Below are 23,417 nucleotides of genomic sequence, written 5' to 3'. Positions count from 1 at the left end.
TACATGCTTATCAGGTTGTCTTTATCTCACTAAACACTCTTTTCCCACCTGTTCGGGCGAAAAGCGGCGATCAGGATGCCCGGAATGCAACATGATCCTGGTTTCACTACATGGCCAGTCTGATGAAGTGGGACGAACTGGTGAGGTGGGGGTGCAGCAGTCACATCACGGAGAACGAGCGATTGGACAGGCATGCACGAGGGAGTACCTAGAAAGGAGAGATGGAACTCCCGTTTGCCAAGGACAATAGTGGTAACAAAGATGATGGTTATGAATTTGGTCATGATTTTCTGAGAGTGGGATTTTAGGTTTTACTTGAGTACGGCTCGTCGCGACTGTGACTGGGGAATGTGGTTGGCGCTGGGACATTTGAGGAGGTCTCTGACCAAGGGCTGAGCCGTCGCAGGTTTTCAGATGATGTTGGGCGGCACGGCGGTAAGGCAGGAGGCGGGCTTAGACGTGCAGCGTCTGTTGTTTGACGCGTTGGTGGTTGCTTATCTTTGAACGATACGTGTAGAATCAAAGAAAGGAATGAAAGAATGCGACGAAATGCTGTTCAGCAAAGACAGCGGTGCATCCTCAGCTTGCGCGTCCTGGTTTTCGTTTCAGCGTTTTACCCGCGTTCCTCTGCGTTTCTTGTTTCCGTCTCTGTCCCACCCGAGACCTGACCGTATGGTTCTTTTAGAGGGGGGAGGTTCGTCTGATGTGAAGATGTTTTCTGTTTTCCTTCGCTTTCTTTGGGGACTGACAGTAAGTTGACAGGAGAAACATTTCACACATGGGCCGAATAAAGACCATGTTCTCTTTCTGTTGGATCTCTTGCTGGGTTATGAGGAGTTGCTCAGAATAGGGGTTACTGGGTCTTTTTGCATTGAAGACCGCGACGAGGAACCCTGGATAGTAAGTACCTGAAACTCGTGTAGGCCTGGTAAACCTCTTCACCTCCAATCGTTCTCGCCGCCTCTGAAGAGGGTAGTACCTACATGTAGGAGGGGGAGGACAATGGGATTCCATCCCAGCCGGTTCCCCCTTCCCCACTGGATCGCTCCTGCCGGCACCCGGCTCTCATCCCAGCTCAGTGATCGACGAGCGTGTGCTTTTTGGTGGTGTCTGGGCTTTTGCACTGCCGCGATGACTGGGGTGACGAAAGGAGCATAAATCAGGAACCAGCCGTGTCAGCCAATTACATGCTGTAGAGATAGAAAAGGCCCCTGCATGTTGGGAATGAAGGTGGTTTATGCATCGATGCATCCCTTTTTTAAGTGCGTTTTCTATCTGTCGATCATCCGTCATTCTGGTCCTCTACCCACAGGTGTGCCAGTGTGGTGGTGGTCGAAGACCGCGACCGAGCGTCGTTCAGCCGACTGTGATCAGACTTTCCCTGCTCTTAGGTCAGATTTCTCCAGGAGTTGTTATTGCGCTGGGTGTCTCTCTGTGGTCTCTTTATTTTTGTGGCGCAGGCCTTGCAGTTTTGGCTGGATCTTGGATCAAATCTCATATGGTTGGGACCGTTGTCATGCAAGACCACGGACTGGGCGTGTTTGAAGGAGGCAGTGTGAACACCTCCTTTATTACGTGGGCTTGCTGGAGAGAGGAGGTATAAGGAAACGGACGTCCCCCCATCGTGCGCGCAGATAGTTGATTTGGCTTTTCATTGACTGTGTGGTGCGTATTCTGTTTACGTCCATTCACATTCGCTTGTGTCTATTTTTGCTGGCTTCGACGTTCTGACTGTTTAATACCTACCCACACCTATACCTACTAAAGCGCCGCAAAAGTGAAGCTTTCACGAAACATTTGAATAATCACGCAACCAACGCACCGGGTCACTTGTCTAGCAAGAAGGAAATTGGAAAATCAGGAAGACGGCACCAAGAAATCGAAACCAAAAAATGACGGGCGCAAACAACATCAGAGGCCTCATGGGCAAAGGCGCCCCGCCAACACCATCCCTCTTCTCCATCGTCCGCGTCGCCGTCCTCGTCCTCTCGCTCGCCGTCCTCGCTGCCTGCGCGTACTGCCTGTCGCTACTGGGCGCCTACTCGAGCAGCTATACCGGGCCGCCGGGCTTCATGCTCTTTGTCGTATGTCTTATACTTCTCGATCCCCTCTCCCGCACCCTGAATCAACAACCTTCGATCCCAATTATCAGCCAGGTAGATCACTTTACTAACCGCAATCGTCGTGATCAGTCTCTCTTCACTCTCCTCGTACTAGGCGGCGCCATGATCCTCGAGCGCTTCGCGGCGCACCTCTACTTCCGCATCGCCGTCCTCGTCGGCTATGGCACGAACTGCCTGTTCTGGCTGTCGGGCTGGGCGTGGTCTGCGAGCATCGCGGCGTTGTTCCTGCGTGATACGTGTGTGCAGGGGACGTGTTTTGGGCCGACTACGGAGGAGAAGCGGTATGGGGGTAGTATGGCTGGTGCTGCTGCCGTCGGTGCAGTGAACTGGTATGTTTCTTTCATTCCTTGTTCTCGGTTGCGGATTGTGATGCGGTTGCTAACGAGATGTGCGTCAGGGTCCTGATGACGATTGTGCTGTTTTACTACATCAAGGGATGTCTTTCTGACCCGGATTGCTATGGTGTCTCGACGGGCCATGGGTCGGAGATGGGGAGTATCAAGGCCGAGAGCAAGTCGCGGTCTCAGCCGTCTGTCAACGAGGCGTGATATTGGCGGACTGCCAGTGTTACGTGATAGGATAACAGTTTTCGGTTTGAACAGTTTTGAAAAGGGGAGAATTCATTGATAATCTTTGAGCTGAACCCGGACTTGGTAATGAACGGAGTTCTTTGATGTAGATGGAAATAACGACGCGGCCGAGTTCTTCTCAGACGGGTTTTGGAGTGAGAGTCATGATCTGGGTTTTGAACGGTTTGATGAGAGATACCACAAGCTATAATTAGTAGCTAATTTTATTTTGAGTGAACTCCTACAATTGCGAGTCTACACCTGGGATTCTTCTTCCACACGTGTCTCCTACCTTTGATACCTATGCCTGGGCTCCTTCCCATCTTGTCCTCGACTCCATCACGAGACACAGGAAGGTTTTTCATATATGCCTATCAAACATTGAAAGCTAACTCTTACGCTGCCACAGAGCCTAAAGCAACAAAACCTCACGGTGCTCTGGTCCCTTACGTGACGCTCATTCAATGCAGCCAGCCGTGTAATCGACCACCCCTGCCAAAGAAGGTAAACAAGTGAGACGGATTTGTTCAAGTTAAGAATATTCTAGGTTTCACTGCAAGGTGGAGCTCATTCATTTGGGGTTATAGTATTGAGTGGAGAGCTAAGTAAGGAACAAACAGGTGAACGCCTAGAACTGGGTATCAAACTCCTGCGGTATCTGCAGATACAATACTCTGTCAAAAGGCCCCGGGAAGGATAGTCTCCTTGCTTATGCAAAACTCGCAAAAAGAGAGCAAAGCAACGACAAAGAGTCCTCTCAAGAAAAGCCAAACCACGCAACCCCGCTCCTCGTCCATTCATAATCCAACAGCACCGGCCGAAGCGACATCCCAATCCTCTCTCTCAGGACAACTCTCTCTTCTTCGGTTCTCTCTTCTCCGACTCTCTCGTCTCCGACTCTCCCTCTTCAACGCTTCCTCTTCAGGACCTTCTTGGGCGTCGCAGGCGCCACCTCGCCCACATCCTGAAAGAAATCCAGCGCATCAATCCGATAATCCGCAGCGACAGCCTCCTTAGCCACGTCCGGCAAATACTCCCAACCCCTGGGATCCGCGCCTGCGGCAATCGCTCTCGCCTTCCAGTACCGACACTCTGCCTTCGCGAGACTCGCCTCCTCGGCGCGGAGCACCGCTGCCCTGTCACGCCGGTTCCGGCTGCGCATCGCGGCGACGTTGTTGCGGTTCTTGAGGTTGCGGAGGCGTAAGGCTGCCAGGTGGTTGTTGTAGTCCATTGCCTGTATGCGCCTGGGATCGTCTTTGGGACCGAGGGAGTCGTCGATTTTGATGAATTTGCCGAGGTCGAGTTGAGGGGGCAGGGAGGTAATTTCTGGTGCGGAGGGGGCGGCGCGGATTTTGTAGATTTTGGAGGATGAGTTGTCGGTGAGGTCTGAGTGGTTCTTCACGCGCGGCGAGGGAGGGGGGAGGGTTGTGTTTGTGTCGACGGAGAAGAGGTGCTTGATTTCGTTCTCGCGGCGGGTTCGCTCTTCGAGGGTTGTGTAGAGGGGTACTTGAAGGTGGGCTGTCAGGAGGGAGGAGACTGTGCCTGGGAGGTTGTGGGGGGAGAAGAGGATAAGGTGGTAGGGGGGTTCACCGTCGGGTGTTGTTGAGCGAGGGGAGATTTGGATGGGCTTTGGATGACGAGATCGGAGACGTTTGGAGGGGGGTTCTGCGGTCTCGGTGAGCGTCTGTTGAGGAGGAGGAAGAGGGGGAGGTTGGATGTAGGCGTTGTTGCTCATGGGTTGCTGGAAAGGGTTGTTGTTGTATGGAGACTGGTAGTTCGACGGCTGGAAGTTGTTGGTGTATGGCGACTGATACTGTGACTGAGGGGGGTTGTATGGCGACTGGTACTGCGACTGAGGAGAGTTATATGGCTGCTGGAACTCGTCCGGGCCGAACAGAGACATGTCGTTGAGGATTGGGTCCTGAAAGATGTCTGGATCCTCGAAGGCGTATGGATCCCGGGTGTTGTCGAGATCCAGGAACTGGCTGTAGGGGCCGGACATGATGAAGTTGTTGAGTAGTGTTCTGCGACGGATCGTGGGAGCTATGAAGGCTTCGATTTTTGGCGAAGTTGTGAGAAGCAAGGCTGAGAGGCTGATGACTGGTTGTGATGTTTGCTCTGGACGACGTAGAGTCACGATGCCGCGAAGGGAGAAGTGAAGGGTGTTTGCTAGTCAAGGAGTATCCCAGATACTGGCTTGACTGGCGTGAGTGGATAACGAGAACGAACCTTTGATGAAATTGGTAAGAGTGTTTTGAGTGAAGAAAATGATGGCCAGGAAAACAAGAGTGAGAGTATCTTGACGGGTGGGTGAATGGGGGAATTTTATATGGAAAAGGGGGGAGGGCGGTTGTTCGGTCGTTCGACCGCCTATTCAGAGGCCGCTCATTTGACGCCCTTAAGCGAGCAAACAATATTAGATGAACGGTCACGCAGCTATCGAATAATTCGAAAAGTGATTCTCGGCCTCGCTCGCCTAGGTCAACACGTGAGTTGAGAAGTTGAGACGACGGGGCGGATCACGAGGTCGGCACGACGATCGTGAGAAACAGGGGGAGGTTTTGAGACTCATTACGACAGTTCGGCAGTGTTGGATCACGTGTAACTTGGGAGAGGTTGTCGAAGATGCCGCTATATGTTTCATTCCATAAAAGATAGCATGACAACTTCGAGGATAGGAGTAGGTTGCTCGAGGAAATCGAGACTTATATCATGTGTTAGAAGTTGTGAGCCTTGAGCATGTCAAAGACATGCTAGTATGAACATGAGCAACAGTTGGAAATAGGTTGCGATGCTCGCCCTCAGGATTGATCCATGTTTCCTACAAAATAAGTGAGCTTGTTCGTCATATTCTTCCCTCTATAGGTAGTTGACATCGACCGGTGTACGTGGGGCTGATCAAGTGCGGGAGCCGGTCCCGGTCTCTCTTTGGGATGCGTCCAGACAAAGAAATGTCACTCGGATCCCGCGAGTCTCAAAGGCGTATGTGATTCACAATGGAGATTAGAAGCTGTGTTTGAATGAATTGTCCTGTAATTGTATTCTTCATCTAGATAAGCCGGTTGAACAGACTCTATTATGCCAAGCCAAACGCTCCCACTGGATATTCCCGTCGGCCGTATACAGGCTCGATCTGTTGTCATGCAATGCAACCCCCGAAAAACGCCTCAAAAAACATGCTTCTCTGGCTGGCAAGGCTGTGAAGCTTGCCCATATTTTCACCAATCACTCCCCTCTCGAAATGTCCGCGAGCCAATTTCTATAGCTTGCTCTTCTGGACATCCTCCATCTCTTTGAGGATGTAGTCATTAAACTCTTCAGCGTTGTCGAGGTAAAGGTGGTGACCCGCCTTGGAAACCTCAATAACCTTTGCCGAGCCGTTCTCCCTCCTCTTCTCTTCCTCCGTGCCGTTGAGCAGCGCCTGCAACCTAGCCTGCTTCAGCTTCTCGGCCGCCGCGACGCCACCCTTCTTGTCCATCCAGTCGTTCTCGCCGTACATCATGACGATGGGGACGCCCGTCTCCCTGAGCTTCTCGCCCGTGCTCTTCTCAATGACCTGGCGGCCGACGCCGTCTATCCTGTTGACCATGGGGCTGCGGGCGAAGGCGCCGGGGGCGAGAATGTAAGGCAGGGCGTACTCGCCGCTGCCGCGCTGGCGGAAGATGGAGAAGGCGTAGTCGTGCAGCGCCTGGGACTCTTCTTGGGGCAGGTGGTTAAAGCGGCGGGAGGTCCAGCCGGAGACGAAGCGGGGACCGAGCGGGCCGGTGAAGCGGACGATGCTGAAGGGGGAGACGTTTGCGTCCCAGAGCCAGACGAGCCAGCCTGGGAGTGGGCGCTTGGGTGCGTTAGGTTTGGCGTTTCGTGACGGGGTTGTGTTGGAGCCGTTGCTGGTGACCTCGTTTTGGTCTTGTGTAAATTCGTTTTGAAGAGTCGATTCTTCGGGCTCGGGCATGGCTGCGTTGACTGCGTAAGGGTCCTCGGGGATTCCCACGGGCGAGGCGAGGATGAGCTTCTTGAGGTGGCCCGGGTACTTGAGCGCGTAGGCGATGGAGAGGTATCCGCCGAGGGAGTGACCGACGAGGGTGAACTTGTCAATGTTGCGCTTCTTGCGCCACTCCTCGAGGGCGTCGATGAACCAGGCCTCGGCCTCGCGGGTCTTGCCCTCCTGATCCTTGGCGGTGACCTTGAACGGTGGCCTCGTGGAGTTGCCCATGCCGAGCATGTCGAGGGCGTAGAGCTTCCATCCTTTCGGGCGGGAGAGGGGCTCAAAGTTCTTGTAGAAGAAGCCGAGGCCGGCGCCGTAGCCGTGGACGATGACGAGGTTGTTGTCGACCTCCTCGCCGACGCGCTCGATGGAGTATTCGTTGAGGGCGCGGTTCTTGCCAGAGAGCTCGACCATTTGGGACTTCCATACGCGCTGGCCAAAGGGGTCGGGCTTGGTCGAGTCGAGGGAGGCGTTTTCGCGGGCTTCTTTGAGGTAAGGAATGTGTGACAGGACGTTGCGTTCGGCCATTTGCGGAGTTACACTTGTCCACTGCGGACTTCTTGTTAGCAACGTTACCCCGCGATCTAGAGGACTTTCTCGAATTGCTTACCCATTGATAGACGGCATCTTTGTATCCCAAAGGAAAGTAGGTTCCCGGGGGACGAGTCGTCGCATTAGGAGCGGCGGGGGGTGCAGCGGCGGCAGCCATGGTTTGGTGGGATCGGCGAGGGACGGAGTCTTCAGTAGAGGCCCGTATGCTGGGTGCGGGAGATTTGACAGTTGCAGAGGACGACGTAATTAGTGAGGAAGCAAGTTTGAGTCGCGACCCGTTCACTAAAGAAGAAGCAGTTTGTTGGTGTATCATGCCGGGTGTTGCTGTGGGTGGTGGCGACGGGGGCCAACCGTCTATATACAAAAGTCGCAAAATAAAGTACGGGTAGCGTAAGGCGTCAGTTCAGTGTGGCCGCGGGCGGCGGAGGTGTGTGTCCGGAGCGCGGATGTTCTGAAACTTGCGACGACTCATCAGTCAGCAAAGAATGCGGACGGGGGGGGGCTGCAGTCTATACGGAGCGGGATAGATAGATGCAGTTAACGCCGGGTTAGCAATCCTCCCAAGTTCTAGGCAGGTGCAGTAACAAAAGAAGGACGGAGACACCGTTGTGCAGGGCAGTGGTGACGCGGAGATGTGGCAGAGGGGTGGACAAAAGATGACGGTGGGCAAAAAGGTGGGAGGGTTCGATGAGAGACAAGCCAGGTGCCCCGGCCGGAATGTCAACGGCTCCGTAAAAAACCGACAAGCTTGTTGAGCAGTTGAGCGACAGGGGCGTAAGCAGGCAGGGGTCATTGTGTGAGGAACATGAGAAAGAACTTAGCACCAAGGGGAAATCAACGTGCCCCCCCAGAAGCGGGATGCGGATCGGTTCATGGACTTAGCACTCGGAGTTTGGCGGGTAGAAGAGTGGGGGCAGCTGTTGCATTGAGCCGTGTCGGCGGTAAGAGACAAAACAAGCCTCCGATTTCCCGGTAGACATGTGGCTTGGTTGCTGACTACTAACAAGTACATTGGAGAAATTCGTAGATGGCCTAGTCAGATGATGCATTCAGGGCTGAAGCCTGGAGCTGACGGTGCAATTTCCCTCCAGGACCTTACGCAATCATAGAGACGCTTACTCGATGTAGGCAACAATCTGAATGGGGCTGTCAATTGAGACAGCATCGTGGCTGGGGAATCGTGGGCGGATCATGACCATACACCTGTACTCCGTACCCAGCATCTGTCCGGTGTATGCTATCAATATTTGCATGAGACCTGCATGAAGAACGTAATTCAGTTCAGTTGAAGAAGAGACGAAACTTCCTTCTCTAGCTCGTCGAAAATGTTTCAACTCTAAGGCTCAAAATAAAAGCATGGACGTGGAAACATCTTTTCTCAGTGCAGTGTCTCCCACACAATGGGGCATCAATATGCACTCAGGGTCTCTACAAATTGTGTGGGAAAGCGGTGGAAATGAGCATTTTGCTGACAAGCCAGAGCTGAGCAACCTTGTACTCCATTGCCCGTTGTACTCAATAGGGGCCCTGCATATCCCTGAGCAGCTCACTAGCCTTGGCTTTTCAAGTCGCTTGCGCATATTAAATCAAGCCCTGTCCATCGTCAAATCTTCAACCGATTTGCACGTGTCAAGCTCTCACCAAGGTAAGGTAAGGTAAGGCACTCAGCTCCGTCCCCAACAAGCCTTATCGTAATCGCAATCGTTTATCGCGCTGGTTCCGACACCCCACGCTCGGGCCACCCCGCCTCTTTTTCCTATGACGTCCCACTGTCCACACCTGCCGCCAGGCGGAGCGGAATTTCCACCCCCAACCCGCCAGCTGAATCATACCCGGCCGGCCTGGATTGACATCTGACCACCGACAGATTCCAGTTCCGCCCTTGCTTCTCGAACACCAGCAGAACGCACACACGCAGGAAGCTCTCACCTCCAAAGAGCAGTGCAGCTAAAGCAGCTTTATTTTGCTTGTTGCTCACCCCTTTCTGCACACCTGCGCTCCGTCCACCTGCAGCTTCGCATCATCGTCCCCCGCCCCCCGACCACCGCGCATGTCTGCAGACCGCTGCTGACTGCGGCTGCCGAGGCCCCTCCAATTCTTGATTCTCCGTCCCAAAGCGACCTGACCGCCGCAGCACCACCACCGAAAAGCTTGAAATCCCCTCCGAGCGACGACAGGTTTCCCTACCGCGACCATGGCCGACGAGCTTGACTCGCTGGTCAAGGGCGCCCCGCCGCCGGGCAAAGAGCCCAAGGCCGCCGTCGGCACCACCGGCGTCGTCCCCGACTCTGGCAAGCAAGGCGACCCGTTGATCCATACCCCGAGCTCCCCGTCCATGATCTACCTGAACCTTCTCATCCTCGAAGCCTCCCTCCGCGCGCAGTATCTCGAGCTTCGCGCCCGCCGCCGTCATCACACATTCTTCTTCACGTTGCTGACCGCATGGATCAGCGGTTTCGGTTATGCTCTCTTCTTCGCCCCGCGCGAGGATGGACGTGGAGTTGGTGGCTCTGTGTACTGGGGTGTCGAAACATTCGAGAAGATTTGCTTCATGGGAGGTGTCATGACCGCGATACTGGTATGGGCTACAGGAATATGGGAGCGAGGAATCAGGTGGCCACGCCGTTGGTTCGCCATCTCCAACAGAGGCCTTCGAGGTTTCAATTCTAAGCTGGTCATTATCCGAAGACCTTGGTGGGCCGAGTTTCTCTCCACCATTGGCTTCTTCCTGACCTACGGACTCTTCTCCCACACCGCCAGCTCGTCCTACCGCTACGTCGAACCATCCATCCTGCGCGAAGTCGAAAAGGAGCTGAGCCTCACCGCGGACAGCCACCCAACGCTGCCAGTCCTGCTCGAAGACGAAGAAAAAGGAGGCCACGAGGAGGATCTCGCCCCAGGCGGAGACTACGTCAAGCTACTCCTGCTCGCGAAGCCGTTCACGCCTACATTTAGAGAAAATTGGGAAATCTATCGCACCGAATACTGGGAGAAGGAGAACGAGCGCCGCGCCCTCATCCAGAAGAAGCTCGCAGCACGCGACCGCCAGGTGGCCAAGCAGCGGTGGGGCATGTTCTGGTGGCTGCCGTGGCACCGCATCGACAAGGCCGGCCCGCCGCCCGCGCGCCAGCAGTCGCCCGAGAAGACGACGATGCACCCCCGCGCCGCCGCCATCGAGCGCGAGCATAGACGCCGTAGTAGCACTACCAGCGCGCACCGCCGCAGCTCGACGAGCTCGAGCCGAAGCCTTGCGCCGTCCGTGGCCGCGACGAGCGACGATGGAGATGGTACTGTTAGTAGGAAGGCCAGCACCGGGTCCAATGCATCGGAGAAGCGGAGGAAGAAGACGTTGACCAAGGCGAAGCGTCCCAACATTGAGTCGAGGTCTGTCACGCCTGATATCTCGTCGCCGTTGGCGAGGGAGGGAAGTATCAGCCGTGGGGATAGCGGCTCTGGTGCCGAGTCTGTGGCGGAGAGGTCGTTGAGGCACTCTTCGTCCAAGGCTAGCATCAGCTCGTCCATCAATTCGGTTCGGGAGAAGCAGCGGAAGGCTAGCGAGTCGTGATTGCATGGGATAATAATGTACTTTACGAAGTGAAGAAGCGAACAGATGATCAATGAACATGGTATACATGCACTTCTCCAATGGATTTCTATCCCATTTTCTGTTTCTCGGTGGTGGTTGGCTGGTTGGTTGGCTGGTTGGTTGGTTGGTGGTGGTGGTGGCAACCTTAGCCTACCTTGTGAAGGCCACTTGGATTCATGGATGAGTATGAGGCCTGACTATCTGGTCCATCTTGTCTGACCTCATCAAATCGCCAACAGTCTGAATCTCACCGTCGAGGTCGTCCAAATAATCTTCTGGGATGCTGTAAGGGCCTGCTTGAACAGCCCGAGGTTCGAACCCGGTGACTGCCTCCTTCCTTCGTTCCTCCCTGAGATGCTCGCGCCTTCCTCACTTCCTCACTTCAGATCCCACCTCCGTGCTCCCTCCTTCCCGTAGATACTGGACCTTACGCCTTTCGGATCAATTCTCAGGCAGATCGGAAGAACGCGCCCTCGTACCTGCCTCCAAGGTAGGAGCTCGGTCCCACTCTTTTCCAGGCCTCTCCGGCTTGATATCTCTTTCCTTGAGCCGACCTCTGGATTCTCTCATCCTTCCTTTTTTTTCCCCCCCATTCATCATCTCACTTCGTCGCCAGGAGGCCTAGCCTCTCAAGGCATTAAATTCCAAAATTTCAAATTTCAATTCACGATTGACTATGGAATATTCCCTTTCGATACATCGGAGTCATTGACACGTCTTCAAATGTCCCTCGAAGCTTCTCAACGCAGTCTATTTCCAGCAGAGCAACATTGATCATTCCGCCTGTCGAGTAGGACCGTCAATCCTGGGCACCCCCCAATCGAGCATACTCGAACTTTTCCCCTTCCCACCCATCTGAACTACCTGATAGGACCTATGCCACGCGACGCGCTCTTCCGCCGTAGACAGAGGGGCTAGGCAACCTGGCACGAATGAGACCTCTTACCTATGAAACTACCTACCTAATGTGAGTACAACTGAATCTTTCTCGTCGATAACAAGCGTACTCATCATCATTTACCACAGTACCTACCTTCCCTAAGAATTCTTCCCTTGGTAACTCAGCTGGATCCTGAGTTTCTTGCTCTTTCCCAAGTCTGCTGTCCAGATGTCTACGTACCATGGGTTCCCTGCCTGTGCCTGCTGTTTTGGCAGAGTACATGAGTACGTCCCAGATAACACCATCCATTCGGTAAGGATCCAACCACGGAAATTGCCTTCTTCTTTCCCATTCTGACTTCAAGCAGTTGCCAAAGGGCAAGCAGATGACCTTCTCCCCGCTCGCCACCTCATTCCACGTCTTCTGTGGAATTCTCTCGCTTCTTCTCTCACATCTTCCCCCGGACGGAAATCCTCCTTTGCTTCTCATCCCAATTCTTCTCTGGATGAAGATCACTTTTTCGCTTCATTTCTCACCTCGTCTCCGGACGAAGATCATCTTTCGTTTCTCTTTCAACCTCCTCTCTGGACGAAGGTCTCCTTCTCGGTCCCCCAAATCTCTCCACGGATTCCCAGGGCTTCTCCTGACAAAGATGGCTCCTATCAAACGCAAGTCTCCCAACTTCTGGTGGTCTCCTATCCGTCACTGACTCCACATCAGAGGATATTGCTCCGAGAAGCATCAAACACAGGATTGCGGTTCGGCCTGCCAAACCACCTGTCAAGCGACTACTTCGAAAAGGGCCTCTGCTCGGTTCTTGGTCTCGTCCGATCATTTTGGATGACGTGTCTGGTCCAGATGGTTGCAAAGACAGCCCAATCGTCATCGAAGCCGATCCTGAATATGATGGTTCAATTTCCAAGCCCATTGAGCTCGAAGACGATCCTGGTGACGATGGATCCAGATCCAACCCCATCGTGATCTTGGATGATCCTGTTCATGAACCGGACCAAGATAGCTTTTCCGCAGCAGAATGATGAGTGATCTACGATTGTCCTACCGGTAGACTATTCGCATGGTAAGCATCACCCACTCAATCCCGGCATCTCATCTCTTTTGTCATCATAATTGCTCACATTTATCACACCAGGCTGTCAACTACGGACAAAAGCCGTCATCTTATTCGAAGTCATCCCCCTTTGGCATGGGATCGAAACCATCCGCACATGATTTGGACGAGTCCCCGCGCCACGATATGGACTGGGAGAGAACAAGGGATCTCGCAGGTACCCCCAAGTTTTAGCATTATTATATAGTTTACAAAGCAATGAAATGAGGATTTGAGGTTTCAAAATCCCACCAAATCGTTCTGGAGAGTGCCCATTTCATAGTTAAGAAATCTTAGTGTGAGCAGCAAGAAGCCGCCAGATTGGAGACTGTTCACTTCTGATCATGTGTCGCCGTTTCCCTTCTTCGTAAAGACATACTTTGCTCTTCAGTGTATAGGACAAGAAAGGCCCTACTGGTGGCGAATCGTGCTTTTCCGCGGGATGGAATAGTAAGCTTTACAAAAGCTGGACGATCTGAACGAGATGACAAGCGCAGGGGAAGTTGACGATTAGTCGTGTAGTGATGATGTGTTGAGTTTCGACATGCCGTTTACAATTTCAATAGAGAAGACACGGCTGTATGTACCGTGAGTCACAAGCTCCGTCGGTTGGGTTGTGATCGCCCCTGCATGACCTGGATCAAGGCTCATCGTCGAAATTGATAGCCATCTGCTTCTCGTCCAACCACTCGTCCACCCTTCCAGTCCAATCCCAGACAATTACCTGCTCTCCCTCAACATCTGTCATGAAGTCCCCGTAGAACGCACCGACGTGGACCCCATTCAACCCCGGAAACTCCTGCCGGACTATCTTCCCAGCCGATTCCGTTGCCTTAAGGCCTTGAGCCATGTCGCTGCGCCGATAATCGGCACCGTTTTCGCCCATGTATGCGTTTCCGCACATCGATCCCCCGTCGTAGCCGAGATTCAGTTGAAAGGACTGCGGGAGGTGAAGCTGCGTGAGGTCGGGAAGAAGAGAGAGGGATTTCACAAGATCCTTGGTACGCAATATGTCATTTGATCAGCACGACGTGGGAGAATCAATCCTCGAGGGATGAAGGATGGACGGAAGACGAAGGAGGTTCACCTACCCGCAGCAAGTCTCCCCGGTTCATGGATCTATATTTGAGGTCCCAGGCTGGAGCACCTACATGGAGCTCTCCAATGTGAGGGGTATCTTGAAGTACGCCTATCACGCTACAGATTAGCGAATCGAAATTGATATGGAAGCTCCCGCCCCAAAATACTTACGATCGGTCATCGTGCCCGTCCACTCGACGTCTCCCATATCAAGCTTTCTCAGGTCTTTGAGTCTGCCCGCGGCAGCGAACCAGGCCACATCCCTCGTGTGCGCAGCTTCTCCCCAGACGAAATCATCGCGTTTCACTTCGAGAGAGGTCAGCGAAGGGCAAGCGTCAACAAGCCAAGGCGCATTCATGGTCGACACGAGATGTTTCACACCAGGCAAGCGCGTCCGGTCCTCGATGAAGGCCTTTCCGATGGCCGCATTCTCGTCGACGCCTCGAACCATCCATTCGATCATACTCAAATTCTTCATCTTCCCCATGACCTCGCAAAATAGAGCCGGCAGGGTCTTTGGGGGAAGCGTCGATTCCGCGGTGAGGGTGTCCCAGGTATCGCCCAAGGTCTGCCACCCCATTCCCGTATGGATCCATACGTTAACCGTCAACTCGTGAACTTCGGCGAGTGCTCTTGGGCACGCCTTCATCTCATTGAGCCTTTCGCGGGCATTCTTCCAGCCGTAGCGGCTCACGCCGACGCGGGTGTTTCTGATTTCGAGCCGGTGGAAGAGGTCTGCCGGTACCTCGAGGCGTTCGCGCAGCTCCCCGCTCTTGTCGCCAACCGCAACGCCGCCGCCATCTTTAGATTGAGCTTCGGCGGTAGAGAGTTTGCAAATAAATGATATCGCGTCCTGAAGACTGGAGATCTCCCGGGCGTGGGTGGTGAGCCACGGATGACCCGTGTCGAGAAGGAATTGAGGAACGCGCGGGGTCGCATTGCTGCTGCCTAGCCATGAGGAGATGATGAGTGGGACCTGGACAGACGTGAGCTCCCAGGCTGACGCAAGACTTGGGAAGAGGAACATGAGGACGAAGAGGAGGGAAGCTATGGACAGTACTTTCATGATGTTATGTTGAGCGCTTCGGAGTCGTCTGGAGTTTGTGGGAAGCATTCGCCCGTCGATGGCCGGGTTGCTCAAAGTCTGCGTCAGCGAGTGCTTATATGTTTAGATTTATGTATGTAAATATAGATAGGATGAGTTCTGCCTAAACACGAAGTCAAACTTTGGAGTACGAGGGCACGGTGTTTGAAAAGATATGGATGAGGTCGAAGGCGACAGCAGATGCATGGACGTTAGACAACGAGTATCGTTGGTCGCATCGTAAGGCACCACATTGTCCATGCCCAGCAAGACATGGGCACGACCAACGGTTCCCAATGTTGGAGCACATGGCTCTTTCACACGTGATTCACAAATAAAAGGACTCGTTACAAGGAGCTTCAAAATGCGTCGAGTAGGAAAGCACAAATTATTGCATTGGATATCTCAAACACAATCCGGGTATTGAGGAGGCCGCCTTGCCTCATTCAGTGCCCCGACTCATTACGTTCCCTCCTAAATCATAATTCTAACAGTTGCAAATCACCAAATTCATTATCCTCCAAGTCGCATCGAGCCGCGCCGAGCTTTTCATCGTACCTGTGTGAAGGTTCAAAGCCCTCAAAGCCGCGTCGTAAAGGAGCGTAAGGGTATCATAACCAAAAGAAAAATATCCTCCATCAAGTATTTATGCAAGATTGCCCAAAAAGTAATGCCCGCCAAATGATGCCAATTACTCATTAATCTTAAGGAGTGTCGTGAATTCGTTGGCAAGAAGCCAAATCATAAGTCCCTTTCTCATAAGACGCCAAATATGATGTTGGTCCAGGACCTTGGGAAGGAATGTGCAGAATAGGATGATGAACTTTTACCGCCAATTGTATAAACCCACGAAGAAGAATCTTATATAATGTTCAGAAGGATCGAGTACGAATTAGAGGAGTAGAAGAATCATGAATGGCGCCAGTATGGCGAGGATGGTGGAGGTGGCAGGCTTGACTGCTGCAGCTGTGACGGGGCCTGTCGAAGTGGTGCTTGGAGAAGACACAGTCGAGGATGGCGCCGAGGTTTCGGATGTAGAGCCTCCAGCGCCGCCAGTTGCTGTGGATGCTGATCCGGCTGAGGTGGTTGGACCGGCAGACGCGGAGTCTGAGGAGCTTGAAGCCGACGGACTCGAGCCGGCACCGCTTGTCGCTGTTCCGGATGGCGCTGATGATGCCGAAGATGAAGTTGCCGTGGAGGGTGATGAGGCGCTTGCTGGAGCACTCGACCCGCTCGCGGAACTCGAAGCACTTGAAGTACCTGAGGCACTCGAAGCGCTTGGAGAACCCGAGGAGACGCTTCCAGTCGAAGAGGGAGTTCCAGCAGAAGTAGAACCTGTGGAAATAGCAGCAGATGTCACTGTTGAAAGGCTGGAAGTCACGGCAGTGGTTCCGGGGCTAATCGTCGCCGCGGAGGTCGTGTCAGATGGCGTGGGAGACACCGAAGGGCCAGAGCTGGATGGCGACTGAGAGCTTTCTGCTGTGCTGGCGGTTGAGGGTGTAGAAGACGCTGCCGCGCTCGTGCTAGGAGACGGCGTGGGAGTGGGAGTAGATGTAATCGTGATAGACACCTCAGCAGTAGTGGTTGTGGTTGACCCCGGAATAGGGACGGCCGACGTATCACTAGAGCCGGCCCCTTGGCTTGCTGTCGTGAGTGTCGCTGTACCGCTTGCTTGGCTCTGGGGTGGCAGGATAGTTGCGGAAGACGAAGTCTGCGGTGCCTCGCCGGTGCAGTATACTAGCCACTGCTGGAATTGTGGTTCTATGTAAAGACGCAGAGTCTCCTTCCCGTCATCGGCGTTGTCTATCACGCATTGCCTGCAAGTCTCGAGGTTCATCTGGAAGGCGGAACCCGCTAAGCAAATTTGAGGGTTTTTGCCCACGGTCTGAACCTCGATATATACATTGTTGCAATTGTCGAAGCAGATGGCAGGAGCGATCGTGACATCTCGCTTGCCGAAGAAAGCACGGCGCTCGTAGGTCTTGCCCTCCTGCTTATGCTTGTAGGCATGTTTGCCAATCTCAGCAGAGGATGTAGGGACAGGGGAAGGGGTAATTGTGGGTTGAGCAGGCGGGGGGAAATGAGTCAACTCCGTGGCTGAAGCCCAGTTGCCAGTCGTAATGGTCGTCTTCTTGTGTCCCTTCTTACCCTTCACCTTAGAAACGATTACCTCGTACTCAAAGATGTCAAAGGGAAGGCCAAAGGCATTGGGGTTCAAGTTGAAGTATCCGTCGTTCACTGGGTAGTAGCTTGTCTCGTTCTCCTTCCAATTTGCTAGAGTGACAGGTGGTGCTGGAATACAGTTCTGCGGAGCGCAGACATAATCGTCTGCTGGCGGATCTGCCCACAGGCTACAACCGGCCGGTTTGGGAGGGTTGCAGACATATCCGGGCTGACAGCCCCATGTCAGATTGGACCTCGGGTTGTATTCGGCCGCCGAGTTCGATCCGGGAGTGTTCGTTGGGGCCGGGCAAGCCGTGATCTCTGTGACCGTTGAAGGTGGCAAGGTAACGGTGACCGGAGGCAACGTTAAGGTCGAAACGACGAAAGATGTTGGCCCTGGCGCGATGCTGGTTATTGTCGAACCGTCGCGAGTGATGGTCAATGTCGATGCAGGCGCAGTCTCGACGACCGTAGTCACAATCGTTGAACCAGGCAAAGTCGTCACAGAGGGAGGCAGAGTGACCGTGTTCACTTGAGTAGTGACCAGAGTCAATGTGGTTTCGGGTAAGGTGATTGTCGTTAGCTCGCCTGCAATTGTCGAAACCACAGTCGATCCGGGAAGCGTGATGGTTGCAGGAGGAGGTGTGACGGTGATGACATCTGTGACTCCCGGCAGAGTAATTGTAGATGCTGGCAGGGTGAGAGTCGTGATTTCACCGGCAATCGTAGTGACAACCGTTTCGGGTGGCAAGGTAAACGTCTCCCCGGGTCCTGTAATAGTGGCGGTTACGGGAATTGTGATGGTAGAAGCAGGCAAGGTAATCGTGACGGCCTCTCCAGAAATCGTCGTCGTAGTTGTGACTGGCGGAAGAGTCACAGTTGAACCAGGCTGAGTGACGGTCTGCGGAGGTGAGGTTTGCGTGACCGTTCGAGTGATTGGATAGGAAGAAACTATCGTTCTCACAGAAGTCTCCACGACAGTCGAGTAAAAAGTCTCTCGAATAGTCCTGTCGTTGGTGACTGTTATGGGAATAGTCACTGGATAACTTGTCGAAAGAGTGAGAGTTTCGAAGAGGGTCGTTGAGACGAAGACCGTTGTCAGAGAAGTCAAGTATTCTGTCTCTTTATTCGTGACAGTTGCGGTTCTTGTGGCCGTTGCCGTTGCTGTTTGGAATTCCGTGTAAGACGCAGTAATGGTCACTGGTGAAGTGTAGGTCACGAGACTAGTGAAAGTTGACACAGAGTAGGAAGTCTTGGTGATTGTGTGATCAGAGGTAATAGTGTACGGAATGCTTGTCGTATACACGAGGGTCGAGATGATTGTGGTCGTTGAAATCTGAGTAGCCGTCCGAGTCACAGGCTGAGTGATTGTTGCGGTTCGCTCTTTGGTCTCAATGATCGTTGTTGGCTTTTTCTGAGTCTCTGTGATGGTGTCCGTGATATAGTAGGTCTTCAACGTCGTGTAAGTGGTGGTCACGTATTGAGTCTTGCTTGATATCACGGTCGTTGGAATGACCTCGGTCGAAACTACAGTGGAGATCAAGGTCGAGACGGAGGTATGAATCCGAGTGGCAGTGACCTCTCGCGTCTGCGTGACCTGTTGCGTCTCGATGGACGGAGGGAGCTGGATTGTCTGCTTCTGCGTTTGTACGATCGTGGTTGGAACTGGGACAAGTTCCGTAACCTTTGTCGTGCTCGTCTTCCAAATCGTGGTCGTGGTCGTCCGGCAAACTTGCTGAAGAGTTCGCTTCCTGCCATAGCCACCTCCATACGTTGGCACGGCAGAGGTGGTTGGAACAGGGGCATCTATAGGATCGCAACTGAGGCAAGTTAGCTAATGTTCTCCCAGGCTCCACCACATCATGTGACAGACGGGGAAAGAAGTCGAGGGAGGGTTGGGAAATGCAGAGTCGCAAGCCACAGACCCGCGATCCTTGTCGTCTATATTTCGTCCCGTCACCCTCTCTTCGTCTCTCTTCAACTAAGCGTCTTTGCCGTATAGAGCAAGCGTTGACGACTTTGGGGTCGTTGAAGATGAGATAGAAGAGAACAAGAAGCCGGATATGGCTTGGTCGCGTTGAAAATGCTCGGGATGTTCGCGGGAAGGTTCCTATACTTACAGAGCCACTGTGGTAGTCACAGGGTAGGAGGAAACCTTCACAATTGTCTTGGTCTCGTAGTCTGTTGTAGTGAAGGCTTGCGTGGTGAACACAGTCTCTTTGGAGACGATCGTGAGGCTAATTGAGGTCAGTCAGGATCTGGGATATCGTTTCCTGGATTCCTTGGGGGAAGGCAGCTTACGTGGAAACAACCGGCTTCTCAACGGTCAAGGTCGAGATCTGCTTTTCCGTGACAGTCGAGACCTGCTTCTCGGTGACGGTCACAGTCTGTCCCCAGGGGCACTTAGAGGCCCAGTGGCTACAGTCATCGGTATCGGTGCCATAGTCTGGCGACTTCTTGTCGGCGCTGGTGGTTGTGGGAGCGGGCTGGGCCTCAACTGAAGAAGCCGGTTCTGCGACGGGCTCCTTGGTAGCCGAGGCCGAGGGCGTCGCTGCCGGTTCCGATGACGGCTGAGGTTCAGGTGAGGGAGATGGCGAGGGTGAAGGCTGAGGTGAAGCCGAAGATGAGGCTTCTGGCAGAGGGGCAACCGAGTATGCGCCAGACGGCTCAGCATAAGAATCATTCTGTCTCGCAAATACTGCTCCGCCGTCTTGTGCTGTGACACTGGCGGCCAAGGCCCCGAAGGCCAGAAGTGATGTCCAACGCATTGCCGTGAGCTTCTGACGAACGAGAGACTATGGTATCCCGAGTGCCCAGTATCAATGCAGCATGCAAGCTGGCCGCGTTGCGACAATGGACTAACGAGTGTGGGAGAGCCGCAGGTCAAAGCTGAACACACATGAACGAGTGCCAGTTGGAGATTGGGGGCAGAACAGACTCAAAGAAGCTGAGGATGGTACCTGGGGGCTCATAAGTATGTACAATGGGGAGACGGGAGGCTGAAGAGCTGAGTTGGCAAGGCAGCCTTACCTGAGCTCAGGATCAAGATGAGGAGGGCTCCCGTCAACAGCAGGATGAGGTTCCCCGCAAGCTCTAGCCAGAGAAAGCAGTCCGTACCTCGTAAGCTACGTAACGCAGTGTCCGTTCCGCGGGACCTCCGTCCGAGATGGTGTTGACAAAGGTGGGCGATCTATAGGCTGGGCATCTCGCCAGCTCAACCCATGAGGCAAGGAAGGAGGGTGTTGGTCAAGTAAACAGCACAATGGAGAGGCAGGGAAACAGGATGACGAAGGAACCCAGCGACATGGGGAGCTAAGCTCTAGGCCCCGTCGCCTCTCGTGTGTCGATGTGCCACATACTGGAGGGGCGTGCCTCGGACGGCAGTCGGAGTGAATGGGGACGATATTCTCTGCCATGAGGCTTCGCTTGATGGCCATTGGCAAATACAAGATCGGGACGAAGGCAATAGAGCACAAGAGGCGAGAGAGCCGATGGATGTGGACACTAGAGGAGGGGTGTGACGGCCCACCAGGACCCTAGTCCTGCCTGCAGAGATGACGGCAGGGGTATTGGCCGTGGTTGGCAAGCTGTTTCCTCGAAAGGCAGGCAGAGGCCATATGAACGGTCAAAGAGGTCGCTACAACAACGGCAAACAGTTCCGGCTCCAAGAAGACTGGCACCAAGCGGGAGCGAGATGTGATGCTCGTAACTTGGCTGCTTGGGTACGCGTCCCGAGAGGAATTGACCATGCAGCTGAATGAAAGAGCTTTCGTGTACATATACCGAGTACAAGATACGCGACGCCAAATCATTGCGAGAATCTTGCAGCAGCATCACTGGATGCCACTTTCGGAAGATATGACCTGACCGTGTAAGCTCAATCTACGTTAGCATGGCGGGGAAGACAGGCGTGACCGCAGGTGAGGGAAAGGCCTAAGAAAAGACATAAATGCCGAGACTCTGGCTCGAAGAGTGAGGTAGAGTAAGACAGATTGATCTCAGAGGAAGGTGCGCACGTTTTGCCGGACTTCGTCCCCATCTGCGCCTGAGCCACATGGGGTGAGGTCGGCCGGCCATGGGGCGGCATCGGCCGGCCGTTTCTGCCGTCCTTGGGTTGGGAGAGGGGCGGGTGGCATTAGCAAGGGCCAAGACCGATGCACATACAAGGGACTTTTGCTTAGATGGAGGCCCTGAGCGGTTGGCCTTTGGCCCTCTTGCGCAAAATTTGACCGTCGAGCTGCACGCCAGGATCGAAGACTTAGTGCTTTGTGCAATATTGCCTGGCCTAGGTCTTGAGCATCACCAAGTGGTGGGGACGAGAGGTAACGTAACGGGCAAATTTTCGTAAGTTTAAAGCCTAGCCTACTAAGTAAGCATGGCCGGGAAGCGGGAGGGTGGCAGACATGCGGGATGCGAAGCGCCTGCAACTGTCGAGGTCCGGCATGGGGGAAGAAGATTGAAGATCATCGACCCAGATATGCAGACGATATTGCTTTCGGATGACCAGCACGCCAGGTACGACAAAAATCCAGTTGGTCGATTGCCAGCTTGTGGCAAAAGATATAAACATGAACCGGAAACCCGATCAATGTGCGACTGGTGAAAAGCTGGGAAGCAACTTCCGCCTGCCCCTTGCGGATACTCGGCCGCCAATTCCAGAGCAACGATCTTGCCTTTTTGTTTCTGGGATAGTGATTGCCCGGTCGATTGCAGCGGGTGAGACCGACAAGAAGCCCGGGTAGCACAGCAGGTGCCACTGGTGAACCTTGCAGCACGATTCAAGAGTGCCAATGGATGACGATCTTGTCTAGACTTTTGTGTGTCTAGGTAGAGCCGTCTGATTATTGATTCGATGGCTGGTTCCACGAGACCATCTTGGAGGTGCGCCCGAATCAAGAAGCCATGAGCATGAGATACTTCTCATCCTCGTAGACCTGTTTCCAACTCTACAGTCGTATTGCTGACGAGCAGCAAGTCACGACTTAAAAACAGTCAGCACGAGCAGCCTCTCGTGGCGAGATATCTCAGTGTCATTGAAGGATTGGAACTTCGACCCGGCAGGGACCTGATCCTTGGCCGGTCTTTCATCGCGGCACATCTGATTGCTGGTGCTGAAGAGGAGATGTCTCTGCTCGCCACCGCCCAGATTGTGCAATCCTTGTGTAGTCGTAAGTCATTTGAGTGGCTAGACCGAGAAATACTGAAGCCTGATGAGAAAGCGTGAGTGACCATGAGAGGAGGTCCGGAGGTGTCAGCACAGCAGGATGAGATGACCAGGAACAAGGGAGATGAGCGAGTGAATGAGTGATTGAGTGAGTGACAATAGAGATGAGCTAAGGCGGAAGGAGGTTAGCTCAGGAACAGGGGAAACGTGCTCCCGCCCTATGGGAGGGACTGCTCATGGAAGCCATCCCATTTTAGGTATAGCTCAATGACCTAATCCTAGAGAGGGAAAGAGGGGTAAAATGGGCAATAGTGGGTCTTTTCTGTCCGTGCTTATCCACACCTCCAGCCTTCCCAGATTGGAAGCTACGATTGGTCTGTATCTACGTTACCTCATCAACGCTAAACCAAATAGACTTAGCTGTCACTCCACCTTCCTTCGACGCCGTTTGGCACTTTATTTCGTTTCCACCTTTCTTTCTTCACCTCCCCGTCCGTACACCAACAATGTTTCCATCCAACGGCCAAGTCGGCATCGTCTATGTGTCTGGGCTACAAGTCCATCTCTGATAAGCTCCCTTAGTGAAAAGCATGGCCAGGAGCTTTCTCATGCTCTACCTACTGTCGCCGTCTTGCATTTTACCATCAGAAACCTCGTTAGGTTTCGGGCCATCCGATAATGGGTTGTTGTTTGCCTTCAGAGGCTCAGATATCATCCTTCTCACCGACAGTCGATATTTCAAGGATCAGTCTGACTTGGTCAATCCCACAGGGCTGACACCGTCATCTTTCCTCTCCACTCAATGAGCCGTCCCCTTCATCCGTGCCTGGTCTGGGAGGCTGGAGACTCGAACAAAGCAGCTCATCCGAACGCCCATGTCCCCGATCCTGGCCCGCTCCCGCATCCAACTGTGCTGGTCCCATCCAGACCTCGCAGGTTCAACTTGGCAACCCGTCTATTGACTGACTTGCAGATGCTCAACCCCTGCAATAACCACTGCCACCACACCATTTCCTATGCAAGCTGATGCCAGGACCGCTGTATCCAACGTGGTGATCAGAGGCACAGACAGCACTTTGCTGCGTCCAACATGCTTTTAGAATTTTTCTCCCGCTTACGCACC

At 53.6% G+C, this 23,417-nt stretch overlaps 6 protein-coding genes across 6 annotated transcripts; 2 read left to right on the top strand and 4 right to left on the bottom strand.

Annotated features, from left to right (window-relative positions):
- Window positions 1–1,892: 1,892 nt before the first annotated feature.
- On the top strand, window positions 1,893–2,671 carry BDZ83DRAFT_653456 (uncharacterized protein; the record flags this gene model as incomplete). The annotated part of the gene is made up of 2 exons (XM_060510618.1): window positions 1,893–2,452; window positions 2,521–2,671. 2 exons carry the CDS (start codon window positions 1,893–1,895, stop codon window positions 2,669–2,671), a joined length of 711 nt encoding a protein of 236 aa, XP_060363072.1.
- A 708-nt stretch (window positions 2,672–3,379) lies between these two features.
- BDZ83DRAFT_627501 (uncharacterized protein) lies at window positions 3,380–4,274 on the bottom strand. The gene has a single exon (XM_060508638.1). It carries the CDS (start codon window positions 3,921–3,923, stop codon window positions 3,600–3,602), a length of 324 nt encoding a protein of 107 aa, XP_060363071.1. The 5' UTR covers window positions 3,924–4,274; the 3' UTR covers window positions 3,380–3,599.
- Window positions 4,275–5,951: 1,677 nt separating this feature from the next.
- BDZ83DRAFT_721005 (Alpha/Beta hydrolase protein) lies at window positions 5,952–7,542 on the bottom strand (the record flags this gene model as incomplete). The annotated part of the gene is made up of 2 exons (XM_060512336.1): window positions 5,952–7,226; window positions 7,288–7,542. The coding sequence occupies 2 exons, from the start codon at window positions 7,540–7,542 to the stop codon at window positions 5,952–5,954; spliced, it is 1,530 nt and encodes a 509-aa protein (XP_060363070.1).
- Window positions 7,543–9,423: 1,881 nt separating this feature from the next.
- Window positions 9,424–10,794, top strand: BDZ83DRAFT_581794 (Spo7-like protein-domain-containing protein; the record flags this gene model as incomplete). The annotated part of the gene is made up of 1 exon (XM_060505489.1): window positions 9,424–10,794. The coding sequence occupies one exon, from the start codon at window positions 9,424–9,426 to the stop codon at window positions 10,792–10,794; it is 1,371 nt and encodes a 456-aa protein (XP_060363069.1).
- A 2,242-nt stretch (window positions 10,795–13,036) lies between these two features.
- On the bottom strand, window positions 13,037–15,325 carry BDZ83DRAFT_627489 (uncharacterized protein). The gene is made up of 3 exons (XM_060508637.1): window positions 14,055–15,325; window positions 13,895–13,992; window positions 13,037–13,800 (listed from the first exon to the last, which is right to left on the bottom strand). Exons 1-3 carry the CDS (start codon window positions 14,995–14,997, stop codon window positions 13,444–13,446), a joined length of 1,398 nt encoding a protein of 465 aa, XP_060363068.1. The 5' UTR covers window positions 14,998–15,325; the 3' UTR covers window positions 13,037–13,443.
- A 534-nt stretch (window positions 15,326–15,859) lies between these two features.
- On the bottom strand, window positions 15,860–17,782 carry BDZ83DRAFT_581760 (uncharacterized protein; the record flags this gene model as incomplete). Its single annotated transcript, XM_060505486.1, has 1 exon — window positions 15,860–17,782. A coding segment is annotated over one exon (1,923 nt), but the record flags the coding sequence as incomplete, so codon positions are not given.
- Window positions 17,783–23,417: the final 5,635 nt, after the last annotated feature.

This window comes from Colletotrichum acutatum (genome assembly GCF_030867785.1).
Source record: "Colletotrichum acutatum strain CBS 112980 chromosome Unknown BDZ83scaffold_71, whole genome shotgun sequence".
In the NCBI taxonomy this organism is placed as follows: Eukaryota; Fungi; Ascomycota; class Sordariomycetes; order Glomerellales; family Glomerellaceae; genus Colletotrichum; species Colletotrichum acutatum.
The sequence above is the reverse complement of the archived record's forward strand: the minus strand, read 5'-3'. Positions and strand labels throughout refer to the sequence as shown.

What these genes read in the sequence shown, in the direction of transcription:
- BDZ83DRAFT_627501 (XM_060508638.1), bottom strand. Translation starts at nt 3,923, where the DNA reads ATGGACTACAACAACCACCTGGCAGCCTTACGCCTCCGCAACCTCAAG.
- BDZ83DRAFT_627489 (XM_060508637.1), bottom strand. Translation starts at nt 14,997, where the DNA reads ATGCTTCCCACAAACTCCAGACGACTCCGAAGCGCTCAACATAACATC. An exon ending in GACGGGCACGATGACCGATC is followed by an intron (nt 13,993 to 14,054) that starts GTAAGTATTTTG and finishes GTAGCGTGATAG; the next exon opens with GCGTACTTCAAGATACCCCT. An exon ending in ACCGGGGAGACTTGCTGCGG is followed by an intron (nt 13,801 to 13,894) that starts GTAGGTGAACCT and finishes TTGCGTACCAAG; the next exon opens with GATCTTGTGAAATCCCTCTC.